Source organism: Martes martes, assembly GCF_963455335.1.
Source record: "Martes martes genome assembly, chromosome: 5".
NCBI classification, from domain to species: domain Eukaryota; kingdom Metazoa; phylum Chordata; class Mammalia; order Carnivora; family Mustelidae; genus Martes; species Martes martes.
Genome location: NC_137892.1, coordinates 35,366,539 through 35,391,821, shown reverse-complemented (window position 1 = coordinate 35,391,821; position 25,283 = coordinate 35,366,539). Strand labels below are relative to the sequence as shown.

The 25,283-nt window shown below is 37.1% G+C and overlaps 2 protein-coding genes across 2 annotated transcripts in view; one reads left to right on the top strand and one right to left on the bottom strand.

Moving 5' to 3' along the window:
* Nucleotides 1–25,283, top strand: part of LOC308343046 (uncharacterized protein) — a 311,448-nt gene that overhangs the window by 283,730 nt on the left and 2,435 nt on the right. The gene's annotated exons all lie outside the window — the stretch shown is intronic.
* TMEM232 (transmembrane protein 232) overlaps nucleotides 23,265–25,283 on the bottom strand; it is a gene marked incomplete at both ends in the record, with an annotated part of 261,404 nt that continues 259,385 nt past the window's right edge. The window contains one exon of the mRNA XM_080804319.1: nucleotides 23,265–23,456. Within this exon, the coding sequence (XP_080660445.1) occupies nucleotides 23,265–23,456 (192 nt within the window). The remainder of the gene's footprint in view (nucleotides 23,457–25,283) is intronic.

Sequence of the window (25,283 nt, the reverse complement as noted above, 5' to 3'; positions counted from 1 at the left end):
ATCCTATCTCTTGAAAATATTGTTAGAGGAAAGCTACTGCCAAATCCAATCAAACCTATTTTCCTTACCATTGAAATGGCAGCTATAAAGTGAATGAAAGCCACTGAAACACCTACATGCACAAATTATGAGCTCTGTAGTGCCTCTCTTGCAAATTATGCCTCTCTGCTTGAGCTGAAGCAATCACAGCCATTGATAGGATCAATATATGCCTTTCTTATTGAGAAAAAAAGATAAAGTACTCACTCTTCTTTTTTTTTTTTTGAATAGAGCAACAATAACACAAAGAGTGTCCTTCTGCAGCAAAGATGTATGTATTTTTATTTATAACTTAACTTTTTCCAACATAATTTTAAGGCAGTTGAGGCAATTTAAGTTTTGTTATTTGGTTTTACTTTTGTCTAGGTAGTATCATACAGTTTCCAGTGGAAAAATACTTAGATCCATCCTCATAGTATAGTGTAACTTACCCAAAGCACAGGGTTTAAGCTGAAATCTTTTCAGCTCCTAAATCACCATTTTATAATTTATGTTCTGAGTAAAACATATTAAAACTTTGGTGAATTAAATAACAACTTCAAATGAGAAATCATATTTTTAACATAAATTTCACAGTATTACAGATAAGGCTAAAGTTGTTGGTTTCATTATCCCCCTGCCATAATTTCCCACCACTCAGTAAAAATTCCAAACATCGAACCGTGGCTTTCATAGTTCTACATGATATGGCCCAAATTTACTTTTTTTTTCCATTTTATTTTATTCTATTTCTTTTCAGTGTCCCAAAGTTCATTGTTTATGCACCACACCCAGTGCTCCAAGCAATACATGCTTGCAATACATGCCCTCCATAATACCCACCACTGGCTCTCCCAAATCCCCCAACCCTCAGTTTGTTTCTCAGAGTCCACAGTCTCTCATGGTTTGTCTTCCCCTCCGATTTTCTGCAAGTCGCTTCTCCTCTCCATCTCCCAATGTCCTCCATGTTATTCCTTATGCTCCACAAGTAAGTGAAACCATATGATACTTGACTCTCTCTGCTTGACTTATTTCACTCAGCGTAATCTCTTCCAGTCCCAACCATGTTGATGCAGAAGTTGGGTATTCATCCTTTCTGATGGAGGCATAATACTCCATTGTATATATGGACCATATCTTCTTTATCCATTCATCTGTTGAAGGGCATCTTGGTTCTTTCCACAGTTTGGCGACTGTGGCCATTGCTGCTATGAACATTGGGGTCAGATGGCCCTTCTTTGTACTACATCTGTATCTTTGGGGTAAATACCCAGTAGTGCAATTGCAGGGTCATAGGGTAGCTCTATTTTTAATTTTTAAAGGAATCTCTACACTGTTTTCCAAAGTGGCCGCGCCAACTTGCATTCCCACCAACGGTGTAAGAGAATTCCCCTTTTTCCACATCCTCTCCAACACTTGTTGTTTACGGTCTTGTAAATTTGGCCATTCTAACTGGTGTAAGGTAGTATCTCAATGTGGTTTTGATTTGAATCACCCTGATTGCTAATGATGATGAACATTTTTTCATGTGTCTGTTAGCCATTTGTATGTCTTCTTTGGAGAAGTGTCTGTTCATGTCTTCTGCCTATTTTTTGATGTGATTATCTGTTTTGTGTGTGTTGAGTTTGAGGAGTTCTTTATAGATCTTGAATATCAGCCCTTTGTCTGTAGTGTCATTTGCAAATATCTTCTCCCATTCTGTGGGTTGCCTGTTTGTTTTGTTGACTGTTTCCTTTGCTGTGCAGAAGCTTTTGATCTTGATCAAGTCCCAAAAGTTCGTTTTCGCTTTTGTTTCCTTTGCCTTTGGAGACATATCTTGAAAGAAGTGGCTGTGGCCGATGTCGAAGAGGTTACTGCCTATATTCTCCTCTAGGATTTTGATAGATTCCTGCCTCATGTTGAGGTCTTTTATCCATTTCGAATTTATCTTTGTGTATGGTGTAAGAGAATGGTCAAGTTTCATTCTTCCACACATAGCTGTCCAATTTTCCCAGTACCATTTATTGAAGAGACTGTCTTTTTTCCATATTTTTTCCATATTTTTTCCTACTTTGTCAAAGATTATTTGACTACAGAGTTGAGGGTCCATATCTGGGCTCTCTACTCTGTTCCATGGGTCTATGTGTCTGTTTTTGTGCCAATACCATGCTGACTTGGTGATCACAGCTTTGTAGTAAAGCTTAAAATCAGGCAACATGATGCCCCCAGTTTTGTTTTTCTTTTTCAATATTTCCTTAGCATTAACTAGCATTCCTTAACATTCGGGGTCTCTTCTGGTTCCATAAAAATTATAGGATTTTTTATTCCAGCTCTTTGAAAAATGCTGGTAGAATTTTGATTGTGATGGCATTGAAAGTATAGATTGCTCTAGGCAGTATAGACATTTTAACAATATTTATTTTTCCAATCCATGATCGTGGAATGCTCTTCCAACTTTTTGTGTCTTCTTCAATTTCTTTATTTTTTTTCCCCAAATTGATGCAAAATACTTATTGCAATTTCTTTCATGAGTGTTCTGTAGTTCCTTGAGTATAGATCCTTTACCTCTTTGGTTAGGTTTATTCCCAGGTATCTTATGGTTCTTGGTGCTGGGATGCGAGGGTGGTTCGACATTTGCAAATCAATCAATGTGATAGAACAAATCAATAAGAAAAGAGAGAAGAACGACATGATCTTCTCAATTGTTGCAGAAAAAGCATTTGACAAGATACAGCATCCGTTCCTGATTAAAATGATTCAAAAGTATAGGGATAGAGGGAACATTCCTTGACTTCATAAAATCTATCTATGGAAAACCCACAGTGAATATCATCTGCAATAGGGAAAAGTTGACAGTCTTCCCTTTGAGATCAGGAACACGACAAGGATGCCCACTCTCGCCACTGTTATTCAACATAGTACTAGAAGCCCTAGCAACAGCAATCAGACAACAAAAAGCAATGAAATGTGTTCAGATTGGCAGTGAAGAAGTCAAACTCTGTCTCTTTGCAGATGACATGATACTTTATATGGGAAACCCAAAAGACTCCACCCCCAAACTACTAGAACTCATACAGCCATTCAGTAATGTGGTAGGATACAAAATCAATGCACAGAAATAAGTTGCTTTCTTATACACTGACAATGAAAATATAGAAAGGGAAATGAGAAAATTGATTCCATTTATTATAACACCAAGAACTGTAAGATACCTGGGGCCAAATTTACTTCTAACTTCATGTCCTTCCTATGCCTCTGGGGCCTACTCTTCTCCAGCTCTAGTGGATTCCTTGCTTTTCTTTGAACATACAAACTCATACCTATCACATCAGGATAGGCTGGGTTATTCTGCAGTAAGGTGTTAACTCCAAAATCTAAAGCTCTTAAAACCAAAGGCTTTGTCTTCTTGGGCCCACCATTTTTATTAAAAGATATAAAGGTGAAAGAAGACTCAATATCTTGACCACTGTTAATTATGGTTCTGAAAGGGGAAAAAAAAGAAACATGTACGTTTTCCAGCCAACAAGTAAACGCTTCAGTCCCGAAGTGACACACACTATTTCTTTTCACAATTTGTTGCCCAGAATTTGCCATATGACCCATCACAATGCAAAACGGCCAGAAAGTACATTGCTATCATGTGCCTGGAAGGGAGGAAAAGAAGAAATATTTAGCAAAAAGCATGAATTAAACTACTACAGTCATTTTTTACTTGCTGTTAAAGCTGACTGGAACGTTCTTCCCCCAGGAAATCAGATAGCTCATTCTCTTTCTTCCAATTTTGCCAAAATCCTTACAAAGTTCATCTCTAATAACCCCATCTAAAATGAACTTTCCTTAATTACTCTCTCCCTACCTGCTTTTATTGTTGTCTTCACTTATCCCTATCCGAAAGTATATATTTTTATTACTTGTTTTATACACATAAACACACATATTTTAACACGTTAAGTACTATATTTTCTTCCATGTTCATTGACTCATAGATATATCCCCAGTTCCTAAAAGTCTTTGGAACCCAGGAGGCAGCAAATAAATATTAGCTAAATGAATTAATAAATGAATCCATACATCAGATTGGCATATAGTATTTAGACTCTCCATCCATGTATATCTCTTCATATGTGTGAGAGTAGGTTTCCATTTTAGTTTCTGAAGTTTTTTAAAACTGCTTGGCTATTCAGCAGACTTCCTCTCCTGGTTATCTAGGGTCAGGGCAAAGCTGAAGCTCAGTCTGTTTTTAAAATTATAGGAAAATCAAGGAAATCAAGACATTCTTCTTTTTTGAATTTTAATTCTGATGTAATTAACATGCAGTGTTTTATTAGTTTCACATGTACAATATAGTAGTTTAACAATTCCATATGTTACACAGTGCTCATCAAGATAAGAGTATTCTCAATCTCCCTCACTTATTTCAAGCATCCCCCGCCCACCTACCCTCTGGTAACTGTCTGTTCTCTGTAGTTAAGCGTATGTTCTGTGGTTTGTCTCTTTTTCCCCCTTTGTTCATGTTTGGGTTCTTAAATTCTACATATGAGTACAATCAAGTGGTATTTGTCTTTCTCTTACTGGCTTATTTCACTTAGCATCATACTCTATTTCCAACCCTGTTGTTGCCAATAGCAAGATTTTGTTCCTTTGTATGGCTGAATATTATTCCACTGTATATTTACACTACTACTTCTTTATCCATGTATCACTGGACACTTGGTCTGCTTCCATAATTTGGCTATTATAAATAATGCTCCAATAAACATAGGGGTGCATATATCTTTTTGAATTAGTGTTTTTCTGTTCTTTGGAAAATAGCCAGTAATGCAATTGCTGATCATAGGGTTCTTTCTTGTACTTTTTATTTTAGCCATTCAGTCAGATGTAAGGTGCTATCTCATTGGGGTTTTGATTTGCCTTTCCCTGATGATAAGTGATGTTGATGATCTTTTCATGTGTGTGTTGACCATCTGATATATGTCTTCTTTGGAGAAATGTCTGTTCATGTCTTTTGCCCATTTTTAAATAGATTATTTGTTTTCTTGGTGTCAAGTTGTATATGTATTTTTTTTTTAATTTTTTTTTTTTAATTTTTTTATTTTAATAAACATATAATGTATTTTTATCCCCAGGGGTACAGGTCTGTGAATCGTCTGGTTTACACATTTCACAGCACTCATCATAGCACATACCCTCCCCAATGTCCATTTCCCCACCACCCTCTCCCGTCCCCCTTCCCCCCCGCAACCCTCAGTCTGTTTCTTGAGATTGAGTCTTTTATGGTTTGTCTCCCTCCCAATCCCATCTTTTCATTTTTTCTTTTCCTACCTCCCCCCAAACCCCCCCACCTTGCATCTCCACTTCCTCATATCAAAGAGATCATATGATAGTTATATTTCTCCGATTGACTTATTTCGCTAAGCATGATACCCTCTAGTTCCATCCACGTCGTCGCAAATGGCAAGATTTCATGTCTTTTGATGGCTGCATAGTATTCCATTGTGTATATATACCACATCTTCTTTATCCATTCATCTGTTGATGGACATCTAGGCGCTTTCCACAGTTTGGCTATTGTGGACATTGCTGCTATAAACATTCGGGTGCACGTGCCCCTTCGGAGCACCACGTTTGTATCTTTAGGATATATACCCAGGAGTGCAATTGCTGGGTCGTAGGGTAGCTCTATTTTCAGTTTTTTGAGGAACCTCCACACTGTTTTCCAGAGTGGTTGCACCAGCTTGCATTCCCACCAACAGTGTAGGAGGGTTCCCCTCTCTCCGCATCCTCGCCAGCGTGTATATGTATTTTTGATACTAACCCTTTTTCAGATATGTCATTTTCAAATATCTTCTCCCATTCAGTAGTTTGTCTTTTAGTTTTGTTGATTGTTTCCTTTGCTGTGTAGAAGCTTTTTATTTTGATGTGGTATTAATAGTTTATTTTAAATTTTTTTCCTTGCCTCAGGAGACTATCTAGAAAGATATTATTATGGCTCATGTCAGAGAAATTACTGCCTATGCTCTCTTTGATAATTTTTAAGGTTCCAGGTTTCACATTTATGTCCTTAATCTGTTTTTGGTTTATTTTTGTGTTATAGTGTAATAAAGTAGTCCACTTTCATTCCTTTGCATATAGCTGTCCAGTTTTCCCAGCATCATTTGTTGAAGAGACTATATTTTTCCTATTGGATATTTTTGCTTCCTGACCATATAATCCTAAATTCATTTCTGGGCTCTCTTTTCTATAAACCTATGTGTCTATTTTTGTGCTAGTTCCATACTCTTTTGATTACTACAGCTTTGTAATATAACTTAAAATCTGAAGTTGTGATACCTCTTTTTCAATATGGCTTTGGCTATTCAGTATCTTTTGTGGTTCCACAGAAATTTTAGGATTGTTAGTATTAGTTCTATGAAGAGTGCTGTTGGCATTTTTATAGGGATTTAACTAAATCTGTAGATTACCTTAAGTATAATGGATATTTTAGCATTATTTGTTCTTCTAATCCATGGGAATGGAATGTCTTTGCATTTGTTTGTGTCATCTTCAATTTCTTTCATTAATATTTTGTAGTTTTCAGAGTACAGTTCCTTGATTAAGTTTAGACGGGCATTTTGTTATTTTTGGTGCAACTGTAAGTGGGGTTGGTTTCTTAATTTTTCTTTCTGCTGCTTCATTATTAGTGTATAGAAATGTAACTAATATATGTACATTAATTTTGTATTCTGCAACTTTACTGAATTCATTTATCAGTTCTAGTGGTTTTTTGGTGGAGTCTTTAGGGTTTTCTATGTAGAGTATCATATCATCTGGAAATTAATGAAAGTTTTACTTCTTCCTTCCCAAATGGGATGCCTTCCCCTTTTTCTTTCTGATTGCTGTGGCTAGGACTTTCAGGACTATGTTGAATAAAAGTGGTGATAGTGGACATTGTTGGCCTTGTTCTTGACCTTATGGAAGAAGCTCTTAGTTTTTCACCATGAGGATGATGTTAGCTGTGGATTTTTCATACATAATCTTTATTATGCTGAGACATGTTCCTTCTAAACCTTACTTTGTAGAGGGTTTTTATGAAGAATTGATGTAGTACTTTGTAAGATGCTTTTTTTTTTGCATTTATTGGAAGGATCATATGGTTTTTACCTTTTGTCTCATTGATGTGATGTATCCTGTTGACTCATTTGTGAATATTGAATACCCTTGCATCAAGGAATAAATCACACATGATCATGGTGAATGACTTTTTGAATGTATTATTGGATTCAGTTTGCTAATATTTTATTGAGGATTTTTTTAGATCTATGTTCATCAGAGATACTGGCCTGTACTTCTCTTTTTTGTAGTGTCTTTATCTGATTTTGGTATCAGGATAATGCAGGCCTCATAGAATGAATTTCAAAACTTTTTTCCTCTTCTGTTTTTGGAATAGTTTGAGAAGAATAATATGAACTCTTTAAATGTTTGTAAGAACTTACCTGTGAAGCCATCCAGTCCTGGAGATTTGTATGTTGGGAGTTTTGGATTACTAATTCAACTTCATTGCTGATAAATGGATTGTTTGAATTTTCAATTTCTTCTTGATTCAATTTTGGTGGTGATATGTTTCTATGAATTTATCTATTTCTTCTAGCTTGTCCAATTTTTTGGTATATAATTTTTCATGGTATTATCTTATAATTCTTTGTATTTCTGTGGTGTCTGTTATTTCTGCTCTTTCATTTCTTATTTTGTTTGAGTCCTTTTTTCTTCCTTTCTCTCTCTCTATCCTATGAATCTAGCTGAAGTTTTATCAATTTTATTGATCTTTTCAAAGCAGCAGCTCCTGGTTTCATTGATCTGTTCTTTTTTTTTTTTTTTTAGCTTCTATATCATTTATTTCTGTTCTCTTTATTATTTCCTTCCTTCTACTGTTTTGGGGTTTTCTTTGTTCTTTTTCTGGTTCCCTTAGGTATATAATTAGGTTGTATATTTGAGATTTTTCCTGCTTCCTGCGGTAGGCCTATATTACTATAAACTTTCCTCTTAGAACCACTTTTGCTGCATCCCAAATATTTTGGAATGTTGTGTTTTCATTTTCATTTGTCTCTTCATATTTTTTTTATTTCTTTGATTTCTTAGTTGACCCATTCTTTGTTTAGTTACATGTTACTTAACCTTCATGTATTTGTGTTCTTTCCAGATTTTTTCTTATGGTTAATTTCTTTTTTTTTTTTTTAAAGATTTTATTTATTTATTTGACAGGCAGAGATCACAAGTAGGCAGAGAGGCAGGCAGAGAGAGGGAGAAGCAGGCTCCCCGCTGAGCAGAGAGCCCGATGTGGGGCTCGATCCCAGGACCCCAGGATCATGACCTGAGCCGAAGGCAGAGGCTTTAACCCACTGAGCCACCCAGGTGCCCCGGTTAATTTTTTTTTTTAATTTTTTATTTCTTTTCAGCATAACAGTATTCATTGTTTTTGCACCACACCCAGTGCTCCATGCAATCCATGCCCTCCCTAATACCCACCACCTGGTTCCCCAACCTCCCACCCCCCACCCCTTCAAAACCCTCAGGTTGTTTTTCAGAGTCCATAGTCTCTCATGGTTCACCTCCCCTTCCAATTTCCCTCAACTCCCTTTTCCTCTCCATCTCCCCATGTCCTCCATGTTATTTGTTATGCTCCACAAATAAGTGAAACCATATGATAATTGACTCTCTCTGCTTGACTTATTTCACTCAGCATAATCTCTTCCAGTCCCGTCCATGTTGCTACAAAAGTTGGGTATTTGTCCTTTCTGATGGAGGCATAATACTCCATAGTGTATATGGACCACATCTTCCTTATCCATTCGTCCGTTGAAGGGCATCTTGGTTCTTTCCACAGTTTGGTGACTGTGGCCATTGCTGCTATAAACATTAGGGTACAGATGGCCCTTCTTTTCACTTCATCTGTATCTTTGGGGTATATACCCAGTAGTTAATTTCTAATTTCATATTGTTCTAGTCAGAAAATATGCATGATATGACTTCAGTGTCTTTGAATATGCTGAGACTTGTTATGTGATCTATTCTGAAGAATGTTCTGTGTGTACTTGAATACAGTGTGTATTCTGCTGTCTTAGGATGGAATGTTCTGAATATATCTGTTAAATACATCTGGTGCAATATGTCATTCAAAGTCACTGTTCCCTTTTTGATCTTCTGTTTGGATAATCTTGATGTCAGGGGGTTGTTAAAGTTCCCTACTATTATTGCATTACTATCAATTACTTCCTTTATGTTTGTTATGAACTGTTTTAGGTATTTAGATGCTCCCATATTGGGTGCATAAATATTCACATGTGATATATCTTCTTTTTCTCTTGATACTGTCTTTGTTTTAAAGTCTATTTTGTCCAATACAAATATTGTTACCTGTCTTTCTTTTCATATCCATTTGCATGACAAATGTTTCTCCATTCCCTCACTTTCAGTCTGCATATGCCTTCAGGTCTGAAATGAGTCTCTTGTGGGCACATTATAGGTGGGTTTTGCTTTTTTATCCATTTCTTCACCTTGTGTCATTTGATTGGAGCATTTAGTCCATTGGCATTCAAAGTAATTATCGATATGAACTATTGCCATTTTGTTACTCATTGTGTGGTTGTTTTTGTAGTTTTTCTCTGTTCTCATTATCTTCTCTCATGATAAGTTGGCTTTTTTGGTGATATATTTGAATCCCTCTTTATTTTTTGCATATGTATCACTGATTTTTGATTTTGATTTATGGCTACCATCAGGATTGTATATAACATCTGCATATAGCAGGCTCTATTAAGTTGATGGTCACTTAAGTTTGAATACATTCTTTAGTCCTCTTACCCCTATGTTTTAGGTATATGGTGTCATATACTTTACATCCTTTTTTTGAATACATTCTTTAGTCCTCTTACCCCTATGTTTTAGGTATATGGTGTCATATACTTTACATCCTTTTTTTTTTGTGAATCCCTTGGCTTATTTTTTTACAAACACACTTAATTTGACTGCTTTTATCCTTCCTATTTTTCTTACTGTTTTTTATGGTCTTTCCTTTCCACTCAAAGATTCCCCTTTAACATTTCTTGGAGGGCTGGTTTAGTAGTGATGAATTCCTTTAACTTTTGTTTATCTGGAAAACTCTATCTCTCCCTCTATTGTGAATGATAGTCTTGTTGGATAGAGTATTCTTGGCCACAGATTTTTCCCTTTTAGCACTTTGAATATATTATGCCACTCCTGTCTGTTCTGTAAAGTTTCTGCTGAAAAACCAGCTAATAGCCTTATGGGGTTTCCCTTATATGTAACTGTTTTCTTTATTCTTGCTGCTTTTAAAAATTTCCTGTTTATCACTATGTTTGCTATTTTAATTACTATGTTCTTGGTGTGGCCTTCCTTGGGTTGATTTTTGAGGGGATCTCTGTACCTCTTAGATTTGAATTTCTGTTTCCTTCCCCATATTCAGGACATTTTCAGCTATTATTTCTTCACTTACATTTTCTGCCCCCTTTTCTCTCTCTTCTTCTAGGATCCTTATAAAGCAAGTGTTATTATGCTTGGTGGTGTTGCTGAATTTCCTGTCTATTCTTATTTTGGTATATTTTAATCTCTCCTGTTCGCCTTGATTGCTTTCCATTAGTCTGTCCCCTAGGTCACTGATTTGTTCTTTTGCTTCCTCTAGTCTCCTATTCATTCCATCTTGTATATTTTTAATTTCATTTATTGTGTTTGTCATCTCTGATCGGTTCTTTTTTGTCTCTTTTTTAAGGCTCTCACTAATGTCCTCCACTATTTTCTCAAGTCCAGTGAGAATCTTTATGATCATTACTTTACATTCTGGATCAGGCATATTACTTGTTTTCATTTCACTTAGGTCTTATACTGTGGTTTTGTCCTTTTCTTTCATTTGGACTTATTCCTCTTTTCATTTTGTCTCACTGTCTGTGTCTGTTTCTATGTCTTAGGAAAGTCAGCTACATCTTCTGCTCTTGAAAGTAGTAGCCTTATGAAGAAGAGGTCTGTAATGCCTTGCAGTACAATCCTCTTTTTACCAGAACTTGGCACTTTAGGGGTGTCTCCTATGTGTGCTGCATGCACTCTGCTGTTGTGGCTCAGCCACTTTTGCTTTCAGTCCAGTTGTCTACAGTGGCTCTTGGCCTGTGTTGTTGTCAGTTTTTGTTCCCTGTGGTGTTAGTAGACTCATTTGAGGCCACCTTGGCCTTGAGTTGAGTCAGACCAGGCATTTGGCAGAGATAAAGTAGCACCAAACTGCAAGGTGATTTCCCTGTATTGTTCCCTCAGGGGTTTCATTGGTTGGTGGGGTTTGCAATCAGACCAGCTTTCTTCCCCCAACCCACAGCAGGGGTCACAGTCTAACTGGTATGTCTCATTATCTTTCCCTCTCCCCAGGGCTGGAGTTATTTCAGAGTGATGCAGGTACCTGTCAGTGCTCTTTGCTCGCTGCCAGGCTTGTGGCCGTGATTTGGATGGGCTCCTGAAAAAATGTGTATTGGAGGGAGTGAATCCACAGCATGCTTGGGGGTGGGCACATAGTTTTAGCAAGGTTTGTGTCATGGTTCTCTGCAAGAGGGTATTTGCTGATGCTGCTGTTGTTGTAACCAAGTCTAGCTGGATTGGATGGGGCAGATCCAAAAAGCACATGAGGGCAAGATGCACAGTGTTTGCAAGATTTGTGTTGGTCTTCTAAGGTTGGGGCCTGCAGCATCCCGACTGAAGCTAGCCTGGCTAGACTGTATGATCCACTGAAGTGCTGTTGGGCAGGTTGTGGTATAAGAAGTTATGTAGGAAATGTTGGCACCATACTGATTCCTGCAGGTTTCCACAGCTGGTTCCAACTGTTTATGCTGGGAGCCAAGAGAGGAAAATGGTACCTTCCAGCTCCTTTGTTCCTGAAGGGAGTCTCCCAAGGTTCTTTGTCCCTCTGGAATATGCTTTGAGATTAGTAAATAACCCTTCTCTCTTATGTGTCAGGCAATTTTCAAACTGCTGATTCTGTACTTTATCTCTTTGGGGTGTTATACTGTCTCTTTAAGGGCAAGGATTCAGTTTCCTTTCACTCTCCAGGCTCTCCCAGAGTCATCCCACTATTTCTTAAAATTCCAGGTTTTAAGTCCTGCTGGTTTTAAGAACTCACAAAATTTGGCTGCTCTGTTTTGTTTTGTTCTGGTTTTTTGTTGTTGTTGTTTTTTTTTTGTTTTTTTTTTTTAATGTTCAGTTAGCCAGCATATAGTACACCATTAATTTGTGATGTAGTGTTCAGCAATTCATTAGTTGCGTATAATACCCACTGCTCATCACATGTGCCCTACATAATACCCATCACCCAGTTATCCCTCACCCACCTCCCTTCTGTAACCCCCAGCTTGTTTCCTGGATTTGAGAGTCTCTCAAGGTTTATCTCCCTCTAATTTTTTCCCATTTATATTTCCCTCCCTTCCCCTGTGGTCCTCCACACTATTCCTTATGTTCCACATATGAGTGAAACCATATGATAATTGTCTTTCTCTGCTTGATTTAGTTCACTTAGCATAATCCCCTCCAGTTCCATCCATGTTGATGCAAATGGTGGGTATTCATCCTTTCTGATAGCTGATTAATATTCCATTGTATATATGGACCACATCTTCTTTATTCATTCCTCTATTGAAAGGCATCTCAGCTCCTTCCACATTTTGACTGTCATGAACATTGCTGCTATGAACATTGGGGTGCATGTGGCCCTTCTTTTCACTACATCTGTATCTTTGGGGTAAATACCTAGTAGTGCATTGGTGGGTTGTAAGGTAGCTCTAATTTTAATGTCTTGAGGAACCTCCATACTGTTTTCCAGAGTGGTTGTACCAGCTTGCATTCCCACCAACAGTGTAAGATGGTTCCCCTTTTTCCACATCCTTTCCAACGCTTGTTTCCTGTCTTGTTAATTTTTGCCATTCTAACTGGTGTAAGTGGTATCTCATTGTGGTTTTGATTTGTATTTACCTGATGGCTAGTGATGCTGACCATTTTTGGTTTTCAAAACCAAATATTACAGGGACCTATCTTCCCTGTACAGGCTCCCTGGTGTGATAGCCTGTTTCTCTCCCTTCTTAGTGTCTGTGGATCCCTCCCACCTTCCTGAAGACAGTCCTAGGGTCTGTTTTGATCTCCACAAGTCTCCAACCTTCCTACCCTCTTTGATGTGGCCTCTTCTATACATTTAATTATGGAGTTTATTCTGCCAGTCTTCAGGTTATTTCTCGGTTATTTATACTGATGTGTTATCCAATTGTATCTGTGGGATTAGGCGAGCTTAGGGTCCTTCTACTTTGCCTTCTTCCCAGATCCTATCTCAAGTGACTATTTAAATATTATTTCTTTTGGGATAACTGCTTTGTCTTTCATGTTCTCTACCTCTCACGCTCTTCTCTTTTCTTAGATGACATTTGAACACACAGAGGAGAGATACAGCCCATGCAAGGTAGTGGAGAGGTGATTGAATTCTTAAATCTTCCCAGTGTCCAGTGAATTCTCCCTGATCTCTACTGCAGAATGGATGGGCTGATACATTTTTGGTACTAATGTGTCATGAAGTATATCTAATCTTCCCTGTTTGGGTTTCTTATGCTAACAACAGATTTCTGGCTTCTCATGTCACCCAGACAACAGACCGTGTCTTTGTAAAGCAGCATGTAATACCTCTTTTAATACCTCTCTCTACTTACCAGTTCCTCAGTGGTGCAGCAGCAGGTCAACCCACTAACCTGAGGTGCTCAGTCTCCTTATCTATTTGTAAGCACCCCTCACCTTGAAGTAGGCAGTGAGGGTGTCAATCACTATTAAATTTACCCCTTCCAATGCTTACTCTCTACAATCTCCCTGCCTGGTAGAGGGTTGGGCCTTCTCCTCCTCAAGACCCATCTTTCCTCACTTCTCGGGCCACTGGTCTCATGCCCTGGTGATCATGTTAAGGGGTGAATGCAACTGAAGGGACTCTACTATAGGTATTCTTTAATCATTGTTTTTGATTGAGAAGCTTTTGATGGAGAAGTCAAATGAAACATTAGAGCTACAGATGAACAGGAGTCAGTGTATTTGTAAAAAATCAGAAGCATGCCAGTATTTATAATACCTGTAAAAAATTAATTTTCTAAAGGCTTTAGTGTGCTCACAAAAGTAACTTGTATGTGAGGAGGAAATGTAACAGACTGTTAATGAACTTGGAATCAGGTAACCTAGGAAGGGCATAACCTTTTCTGCATAACCAGGATGGGGATGGTTCTTCTTTCTCACAGAATTTTCTCCACTGTGCAATAACTCCAGTAATATAAATATTGCCTTTGATATCAGTTACAATGGGGTTAAACTGCATTCATTTTGTATGTTATCTATGATGTGCAAGCCTTTTGCATTTGTAATAGACACAGAAGCCAGCAAGCAAATGGCAGTCTCCATGAGAGTACACCCGCCACTGCATCCGCAGCACAACAGGGCATGGTGTGAAGGGGTACTCACTCACTGCTGTTAAATTAACACACTTCTCTAAATGAGCTTTTTAGTTTTATAGAAATATTTTAAACCCTCCTTCAAGTCATTCATTCATTTGTTCATCCATCCCTCTATTCACTCATACATCCATTCATTCAGTTATTCCAGAAACATATATTGAGAACTTGCTGTGGACTAGACACTGTTATAAGTTCTGAGCAATAACATCATTGAGTAAAAATACAAAGTCTTGGCTCTCAAGAAGTTTATCCTCATTCTCCTCATCATTATTGTGACTGTCACCATTTTTAGTCTTAACATGCTGATATAATTGCAGATTCACTGTAGCACATTGCTTAAGAACACAGGCCTGGGAGTCACATAAGTTCAAAAGGCCCATTTAGTAGCTGTGCAACCATGAACAAGTTAACTGACCTCTCTAAGCCTTAATTCCTTATCTATAAGAAGAGATAATTACACATCTGTCCTGAGTTGTGAAAAACTAATAATTAAATGAGAAGCCTTAACACAGTATTTGGTCCATAGTAAAACATAAAGATTCAGTACATACTGGTTTTATCATTCTCCTCCTCCTTATCTTCCTCCTCTTCATCACCATCCCCACATTCACTGGCCTGCCTATTGTTCTTTAAAATTGTTGCTGTGCTACTTGGTTATCTAGAGTAATTTTAAGGAGGAAAGTGAACAGGAAATACAAGCTTTAGAATCATAGCAAACGGTAAAGAGATAAGACTACCTTTGTAAATCCAGGTTTTAATGCCTACTTTACTTTCTAAAGGCTATTTTGCTGTCCCTGGAGGAACAGATAGTTCTGCATCTACAACCTTGGATTAATACTCCATTTCACTTTTCACAGGCACATTTAAAATATAGCCATCAGTGTTCTTGTGAGGTATGGTGGTGCTTAAAATTACCTGCATTATATTGATGTACAAGTGGTACAAGACATAAGAATAAGAGCTAGGAAATCTGAGTTAAAATCCAAGGTTTGCCTTTTGAATTACTTGTGCCTTATATCTAGTTGCAGCTATTACCAAAATCCTTTTCTTTAAATTGTCTTTATGTGTATAATTGACATACAATGACATGTTAATTTTCAGGTGTACAACATAGTAACTCAACTTCTCCATACATCAGTCTGTGCTCCGCAGAAGTCTAAGTGCCATCTGTCACCATATAACACTATTACCTTATCATTAACTATATTCCCTATGCTGTGCCTTTTATTCCCATGACTTACTCATTCCCTAACTGGAAGCTTTTACCTCCCAATCACCTTCACCTATTTTGCCCATCACTCCACTCACCTCCCCTCTGGAGGTTCCTCAAGAAATTAAAATAAATAGCCATATGATCCAGTAATTCTATTACTGCGTATTTACCCAAGGAAAATGAAAACACTATTTCCAAAAGATATATGCACCTCTATGTTTACTGTAGCACTGTTTACAATAGCCAAGATAGAGAAGCAACCTAAGTGTCCATTGATAGATGAATGGATAAGGAAGATGTGGTACAAAAATCTGTTTTAAAAACTTATTTTCTTCAAAGTTCAAATAATACTTAGTCGACAAATACAACATGTCAATAAAATAGAGTCAAGGAATAGGAAAGAAAACCTCCATTTGCCTGAATTGAGTGACTCTACAAAGAACACGGAAGTGGCACAATCAAAACTTTTTCCTACTGTCTACACCTCTGCTTCCCAAATACAATTTATTTTTTCCAAACTATCATAATAATAACTGTACAGTGGGATAAATACAGAGTAGCATATTATTACTTGCTCCTGAATGATTACTTAAAACAATCATGACTTCACTGGATATTTCATGAATTGTCAAACTTTTTAAGAGTTTTAACTTTTTAATTCTTTTGAGAGCTCATCAAAAACTTTATTACAATTCAACTTTATATACTTGTGGTTTTTCTTCTATATTGTTAGTGTGTATTCATAAGTGGCATGTTATGTTTGGACAGAGAGCCTCAGAATGGTATCATAAGCAGAACTGGCTTTTGGGTAAGACTCTTGATTGCTACTGTTTTTCCAAATCTCTAAGGAGGTGTTGTGTGGTCATTAAGAGCTCACAGACCTAAGTGGCATTGTTGCACATTACTTTTAAAAGCCCCCTTTACCTCAGGATTCAATGGACATTATTTTACCTGCTTCATAGTTTTGTTGTATTCAGTGAAATAATAAATACCTATGAATTACCAGTGTTCAGTTTTCTCATCTGTAAAATGAAAGCACTAGATTATTGATTGTAAGCACTAACACTTAACATCTTATGAGCTATTTCATTCCTCCTTATCATCTCCCTGTTTTCATGAGTATTGATTTCATCTGTGTTGGCCCCAAGGGTTGTAATGGACTCTCGAGTTTTTCTTCAAGGAACTTCAAACCGTTATTATTTGGTAATTAAATAGCTAGGTTTTAGGTTTATTTTCACCCTTCTCCTTAAACCAGGCATGGGGAATGATTGATGGCTAACTTAAATGAAAGATGACTTCTCAGCATTTTATTTCTCTTTCTTTGGGTTTTGGTTGCCTGGGCCTATCAGGAAGCTACCAATGTTCAGTCTTCCTGAGAACTTAGCATTTACTCAAACTCAGTTTTCCAGTGAAATGAAATGAATGTCTTTGAGAGGAAACTTGAGAGTAAATAGTCATGGCATCACTGGATTGCTAGTGGTCTTTGTATAAGAGGAACCCTCTTACACTATTGGTGTAACGCAAGTTGGTACAGCCACTTTGGAAAACAGTATGAAGGTTCCTCAAGACGTTAAAAATAGAGCTACCCTATGACCCAGCAATTGCACTACTAGGGATTTACCCCAATGATACAGAGATAGTGAACAGAAGGGCCAAATGCACCCCAATGTTCATAGAAGCAATGTCCACAATAGTCAAATTTTGGAAGGACCTGAGATGCCCTTCAACAGAGGAATGGATAAGGAAGTTGTGGTCCATATATATATGCTGGAATATTACTCAGCCGTCAGAAAGGATGAATACCCAACTTTTGCATCGACATGGTTGGAGCTGGAGAGGATTATGCTAAGTGAACTAAATCAAGCAGAGAAAGACAATTATCCTATGGTTTCATTTATATGTGGAACATATGGAATAGCATGGAAGACATTAGGAGAAGGAAAGGGAAAATGAAGTGAGGGAATTCAGAGGGGAAGATGAACCATAAGTGACTATGGACTCTGGGAAACACACTGAGAGTTTCAGAGAGGAGAATGGGGGAATGAGTTGGCCCAGTGATAGGTATTAAGGAGGACATGTATTGCTATGAGCCCTGGTGTTACACACAAACAATGAATCATGGAACACTACATCAAAAATGAATAAAGTACTGTACAGTGACTAACATAATAATAATAAAAAGTAGATGTTAGAATATATACAGATAAGAAAAAAAGTTGCACTCATGGTTCTGAAATGCTTAACCTCTACCATGTGCATTAATTCATAGGAAAAAAAAAAAAAAAACCTGCCTTTTCCAGTATAGAATAGGCTTCGGGAATTTCACTAGAAAGTGAGATACCACAAAGATCTTCCAACTAAAAAGTGCTTTGGAAATGCATTTGTTTTTGTTTACTCTTGGCTTTCCAATGAAGCAGGAATAAAAAAATAACAAGGCACTAGGTCCCTTAGCTAGAATGATCGGAGGAAAAAGTGAGCCTGAATAACATCAGAGCCAAATTATCCTCGAAATCTATGTCACTATGAAAAATGCATGTAGCTCCAAAGTTACCAAATCAACAAATTTGCAAAACTATATAAATATGTGAATTTATGTTATGGAAGATGATAATTTAAAATGAGTTTTGCTTTAAATTTCCAAACACATCCTATATGTCAGAAAAAAATACCTAGAATTAGTGCAAGGAGACTTACAAATACTTGAGGTCTTAAGTGGCCAGCCTAGGGCTGTGAAGTACAGTGTGGGAGGAATTCATTACTAGGTATGTCTTTTCTATACAGGCATTGGCAGAGCAGGTTTTCATGGCTTCCTGCCTTCACTTGTGTTTAGCCCACAGGAAAGCTGATAAATATCACCAGTTAATGACATATAAAACAAATAGGGGTCCTCTTGTTCGTATTTCCACTTCAGCAAATGGAGACGTGAGGAGGAATGAAGTGGCTTCATGAGACGTATGGTAATTTTAAATGGGAGTCACCCACTGACCAAAAGTAAGAGCTTCATGTGTAAACAGCTGGACAAAATTTGAAAGAAACCTGAAAAGCAATCACCAATAAGTTAAATTTGGAATTTGGAAGTCAAGGTTAGTGAAACTATAGGCCAGTCAATCCCAACCAGGAGCAGTTTTATTCCCAGAGGTACTTTTGGTAGTCTGAACTGGTGGGGTTGGGGAGGGGGGAAGGCAAGGGGTATGACTTACATCTTGCAGGTAGATACCAAAGATACCGCTAAATAGCTGAAAATGCTCAGAAGGCCCAATTTCTATTAAAATAATTATCCAACTTAAAATGTCGAAAGTGCCACTACTGTAAACCTTGCTATAGGACCTTGTGGTATGGACAGTGGTGGGATGGTGGTATATGAAAAGAAGGAACTGTGTTTACTAGTTATATACTGTATCTTTCTTTGGATTTATTGATATAAAACATTTTTAAAAAGTGAGAATGGTCACTCATAATCAACTAGTCGACAGTTACAGTCATTTGTCCAAGAGAGGATTTTTAGTGGTAAGAGCAGAAGAATCAATTATTTGAATTATAGTTGGTACACATTATGTAGAGTTTCTAACATTGTTGCGGTGAGTTATTTTGTCTACTACTACTTCATGTCCCCAAACACCCACTCAGTAATGTCAGAGTAGAGATATTTATTTGGGGTATTTTCTTCCCTAAACTTCTCTTTGGGGTTCCCCACAAACCTTTCCAAATCTTTTGATTTATCTTTATTAAATTACACTAGGGGAAAGGCTTATTTTCATCTTATGCTACTCAGAATTTATTTACTATTTATCTTTTCTCTCTTTTGTCCCTTAATATATATCTTTTAATTTCTAATGCCCTAGTAACCTGGCTAAAATTCCTATAAATATTTCATTCTCAGTAAGGTAAAATGTTTATTAGGTAGTTGATGTGAAAAAGCTGCTGCTTTGGTAGTTGCTAACAGAAATCTATAGAGAATTCATAGTAAATGAATGTAGGAAGACCTGGGTTTACTCTTTCAAAATAAATGTAAACATAGAGTGAAAGTAGCATAGGAACGAGTCATGGAAATGAGTTTGGGGTAGAAAGGGATTTAGACCTCGAGAAGTTAATGCTTCCAAGCAGTAGAGGCACGTAAAGATGCGTAAGAGCTGCAGAGAGTTAATAAGACATGGAATATATTTCTCATTCTCCTTCTTCCTCTTACCACCTTGAAGTGGGGAGACTGGGAAAACAAGTAACCAGGGCTCAGAAACCATAACCTAAACACACAAGAGTCACTGAGAGAACCACCTGGTGCCCAGCCCAGCCTGGGACTCAGAGAACACTTTGTGAATTGTGAGACAAAATCAATATGAAAGGTAAATTACAAAAGAGTTCCAGTTAAGCTTGTGTTAGATGAAGTGCTTACTGAAAGAATTAAGGGTTAGTTATAAAGATTAATTATAATAAACTTGCTTTACATTAACTTAAAAGGTGATGCTTTCTTTCAAGCTCCTTTTTTGGGGAGTGGAAGGGTCTAGGGAAAGCTTGCAGAAAAGGCGGCCCCAAAATGCAGAAGATAAAAGGGGTTGGATTAATTCGTATTGCATGTAGTAACATGTTCTAGGCATTGCACTACGTATTTTTTCCAGTTATTTAACAAGTGCCTTTCAGTCCCAAACCTACCCTTCCATCTGCTTTGTGATGCAGGGGACAGGAGCATCGGAGGAAAAGCTCCAGAATGGCAAAGGATGACCCCGATTCTTCCCATTTTCTTGCTCTTCCTGGCAGCATGATTTGAGACATAGACAATTGGTTCTTGTTTCCTCTTTCCCTCTGTGCCCCCAAACTGCCTTCCTGTGCCCTGTCAGAGGCCCCAGCAGCAGTAGGGCAGCACCTTCCTGACAGAGGGCTGGATCCCACCTTATGCAACTTGTCTCCACTGCTTCTAGATTCTAATAATCCAGCCCTCTTTCCTTCTGATGCCCTGGCCATGGGGGTGGTAGCAATGTCTTGCACTTGGTATTGTTTCTATGTTTCCTATTCATTTTCTCAATTCTCTAACACCTTTAAAATAATTCTTTACATTAAACCCTCTCTAAAAATGACTGACACATTCCTGTTTTCCTGATTAGCTTCTGACTGGTGCCACTCTTTACACAAATGGTACCCATTTTATAAATGAGTAAACTGAAGCTGCAGTAGTTATAGTGACATACCCAATGTTTTGTGGGTAGCAGGGAGCATAGAATGTGAACCCAGCTCTATAAGCCCCAGCCTTTTCTAATAGTCCAGGTATAGGAGGAAGACCAAGAGAGATGTGTGTTGTCAGACTGTAAGAATTTTAAAGATTAAGAATAAAGAATTTTATAAAATAATTTAAGAATAAAGGTATAAACATTCTGACTATTCATCTCTTTCTCCTTATGTATGTGTGTATACATACATTGTTTTTTCTTTGCTCCCTTAGAAATCTCTACTACTAGGGGCACCTGGGTGGCTCAGTGGGTTAAAGCCTCTGTCTTCGGCTCAGGTCATGATCCCGGGTCCTGGGATCAAGCCCCACATCGGGTTCTCTGCTCAGCAGGGAGCCTGCTTCCCTTCCTCTCTCTCTCTGCCTTCCTCTCTCTCTCTGCCTTCCTCTCTGCCTACTTGTGATCTGTCTGTCAAATAAATTAATTAATTAATTTAAAAAAAAAAAAAAAGAAATCTCTACTACTATGATAGAAAAAGAATTACTTTTTTTAAAGGCATGAATCCATAAGGAGAAAATAGGATAGTACATTGAAAATACTAAGGAAAATGTGGAAGTTGGAAAGCAGGTGAACAAGTGGGAACAGACTAAGCAGAACAGAAAAATGAATAAATAAACCTAAGTCTGCAGGAAGACTTAAGGCAAACTAATCCACGCCCCAGAACACCAGAATAGTACAGAAACTGGAAGCACCAGGCTTGTATGAAAGTGGTTCTGAAACAGCAGAATTTGCTGACATTCTTGTAAGTAGCAATGAGATGTCCAGAGACCCTTCCCCACAACTCACAGCCCAGTGTTTCCCTCTTTCACAGCCTATCAAAAAGGTTATGACTTAAAAGGGCAGTCTGGTAAGGCTGCTGTCACTGCGGGACTTAAGGAGAAAAGGGCTTTGAATGGAAGGATGGTAGAAAATGGAGACATCTGTGGGTGGGAGTGAGTAATAAGGAGCTCCTTCAGGGGGGAGAGTAGTTGACAAAGCAAGATTTTCAAAATGATGAAACTCAGGGAAAGGGGACTGGCTGGCCTTCTGTAGGAGAGATTTCTTTTCATATATGAAGAAAGCACAGATTAATGAAGGTATTTGGAAAGCTGCACTGGGAGATATTATTTCTGAGAAGTAAATCTCTGTAAAAGGAAACAAGGATGACACAAAATGTTTGGGAAGAGCCACATAGATTTGAAACAGCCTTATAGAGAATCATCATAAAAAGACCTTCCTCGAACCTCTCATTTTTCTATTACATATTATTGTTATCTTAAAGAATGATACTGTATATTCATATAATATGGGTCACAAATTCAACCCCAAATTATGTGATTTTTTAAAAAAATTAGTTGCCAGTATTTTAAAATTTAACAGCTTTTAGCTCCTTCTTGAAAGATTGCATGATGCTATAATACTGGACATACCTTGATGAGTATAGCCAAGTGCTGGGAACTTTTTTTAGATGGGGAAGGTATTCCACAGTTCATTTTGCTGAGTTCTGTTACCTTCTTAACCTGGTAGTCATTTGAGTTTAACATCCCTAATAAAGTAAACTGTCTCTTGAGTATCAAGAAATAGAGGTGTGGTTATTATCTGTGATTTTCAGAAAGAGGTGTAAGCCATCATGGGAAACCCAACCCAACCTATAGATTGAGAGTTTCAGAAGTGAAGTGCCTTTTAAAAATCACTTGTAATTGGCTGAATCCCTCTGGTAAGTGTTCCTGTTACCTTCTAGGACCATCCAGATCCACCCTCATAAACTCATCTGGCAAGGTAAAACCACTGTCACTCAGGGGTCTCCTTTGGTATCCATCAAAGACCAAATCATCCTGAGATGAATGGCCTGCTTAGATTTATTTATCTACTGTACTTCACTGAATTCAAGTTTCTGACCTAGAGTTGGATGCGGCATTGACTATGAAATACAAATCCAACCAAGTGCCTTACTTCTTTTATTTGTAATAATAGTTAATAGGAGTATCAGTTGGTGCTCATTCTATTTTCAGGGAATAATTCTTAAATGTGACATTAATAATTTACAATCCATTTCCATGTAACGGTCCACTGAAAATCAATACTCTGAGAATCATTAAAGATGCTGTATGATCAAAAGAAAAAAGTCAATTAGGAAGAGCTCTAGACATACTCTTGAAAATGTTTAACTAGTAAAATCACTTCACTCAAATGTGATTAAGAGCTGCTAATTTAGGACGAAGATAAAACTATTAAAGAGTCTGCACCAGGATAACAACTCCAAAGAAATGGCTTCTAGTTAATTAGAAGAAGTTTTTCCTAACATCTAGCTATCTTGGTCTCTTTCATGCAATTTCTGGCATATGGACTTCAATTTTGGGGTTATGTTATTTCTAATGAAATTACTTCAGTCCTAGGAGGAAGCTCATAGGGTTTGGTTTGCTTGTGTAGTTTCTCTTCTCTTCTCTTCATAATTTCTCTGAAGTGATTTTTTTCCTTTAACTCTTTGTCTTTACGTTCTTGGGCCTCACATATTGCATCTTCTTTCTGTCGAATCTTTAGCTCTTTCTGCCACTGTCACAGAGAGAAAGTGTCATTTACATATGATTTTCCATGAAAAAATGAATAAATATATCAATTTATCTTTTCAAAATGAAGATTCCATATCCAGTTATCTTCCGTTTTTCTCACAGATATTCTTGAGGAATTTAAACCCCAAAATAACTGGAAAAATATACAAGCCCTCTATTAGAAATTATGTAAGTCTCACTCCCTCCCCCACAAAACAAAAGAAACCATATTCGCTCTTAAAGTTTTTAATAATAATAAACCATTAAAAAGAAGAGACAATAGGGTTTACATTTTTATATTACAAAGGAATTTCACTTCTTACTCAATATTGGTATTTACATGATAGCATGGAATCATAAAATGAAAAATCAAGCCAAAGCAAAACAAAAAGAAAAAACAAATTAAGGTGAAAGGCAAATTTGTGATTACATATGGGGTAGAAAATGAAATTGATGGGCAGACAAATACTGATTCTGCAACAGACAAATATGAAGACTTCTAAGAGATTCATCTCCATGAAACATGTTAATTATTGACAATAACAGCATTATGTGGAGGCAAAAGTTGTAGGAGTCAGTGGTTGGAAATAAGGACTGCAAACCAACCAAACATCATCATCATGAGGACCCTACTTCCCTTCTACTATCTTTAATGAAGGAAGTGGTGAAAGAGGTGGTAATCTGTCTTCAAACTGGGTAAAAAAGTTCAGGACAGAATGACCCTTAGCATGAAATGTTGCAAATTGCAAAAGATACTTCATACCCTTGCTTATTTCTTATTTTGTTACCCTCAGCCCATCCATACTCACAGACAACCAGACTATGCTTAATGACCTATCAATTAACTTACAAATTACTATATACTAGTGTTGGATTATAACTATTATTTGGGGTCTATAGATACTAATAAGCAGGACTAAGCCACAGAATTTACAACAAATTTCTCAGCCTTCCAAAGGCAGTAAGTTTTTTTAAAACATAGAGTAAATATTAAACAAAAAGTTTAATAAAATCATATTCACTTTTCTTATTCCCAGTTAAATTTTAAATACAAAGTTACCTTGATAACTATGTAGCCATCTGTGACATAATTTTTGTCATATAACTGAATAATACTACTGTTTGACAAAACTACTCATCTTACGTTGTAGCATAAAAGTGGTGGTTGGTGTAATAATGACAGTATATTTGTTTATAACAAAAACAACTAAACTACCTTATATGAGAGATTTCAGTGTACTTCATGACCTTGATCTTTACATTGTGAAAAATCAACAGAGGGCTAATTCTTAAGAATTTAAACACATTCTATATGCTATTTAGTCCATACTGTATTATAAGAAAAACAGAAAATACTTTTTCTCCTATTCCAACTCTACTCCTAAAAGAAGCAGTTATAAAATGATTTCCTAAGAAATCATCAACTAAATATAGCCCAGTGAATTAAAGTATCATAAGTGAATAATCTTCTATGGTCACTGCTTGTTTAAGTCATACCAAGAATAAAGTGATTAAAGCCCATCTTATATTTCAAGGGTAAAGAATGGTCATCAAAAATTGAGTCAAAAGATTTTTGTTCTGTTACAAAAACTACGCTGTTTAAAAGACATCAGTGTTCAATATCAGATCTTTGTCCCAAGAAATCAGTACTAATTCAGGAAACAGGATGGAGCTAGTATTTCACAAATGACAGAAAGCCAAATTTGCTGTAACCCAATAAAGGCAGTACAGTATATAGATAGCACAGTAAGATATAATTAAGTTTGGCAAAGCCCAATCATGGCCTTATTTTTAAGTTCCACGTGTTAATGTCTTAGTCTCAGAACTATAC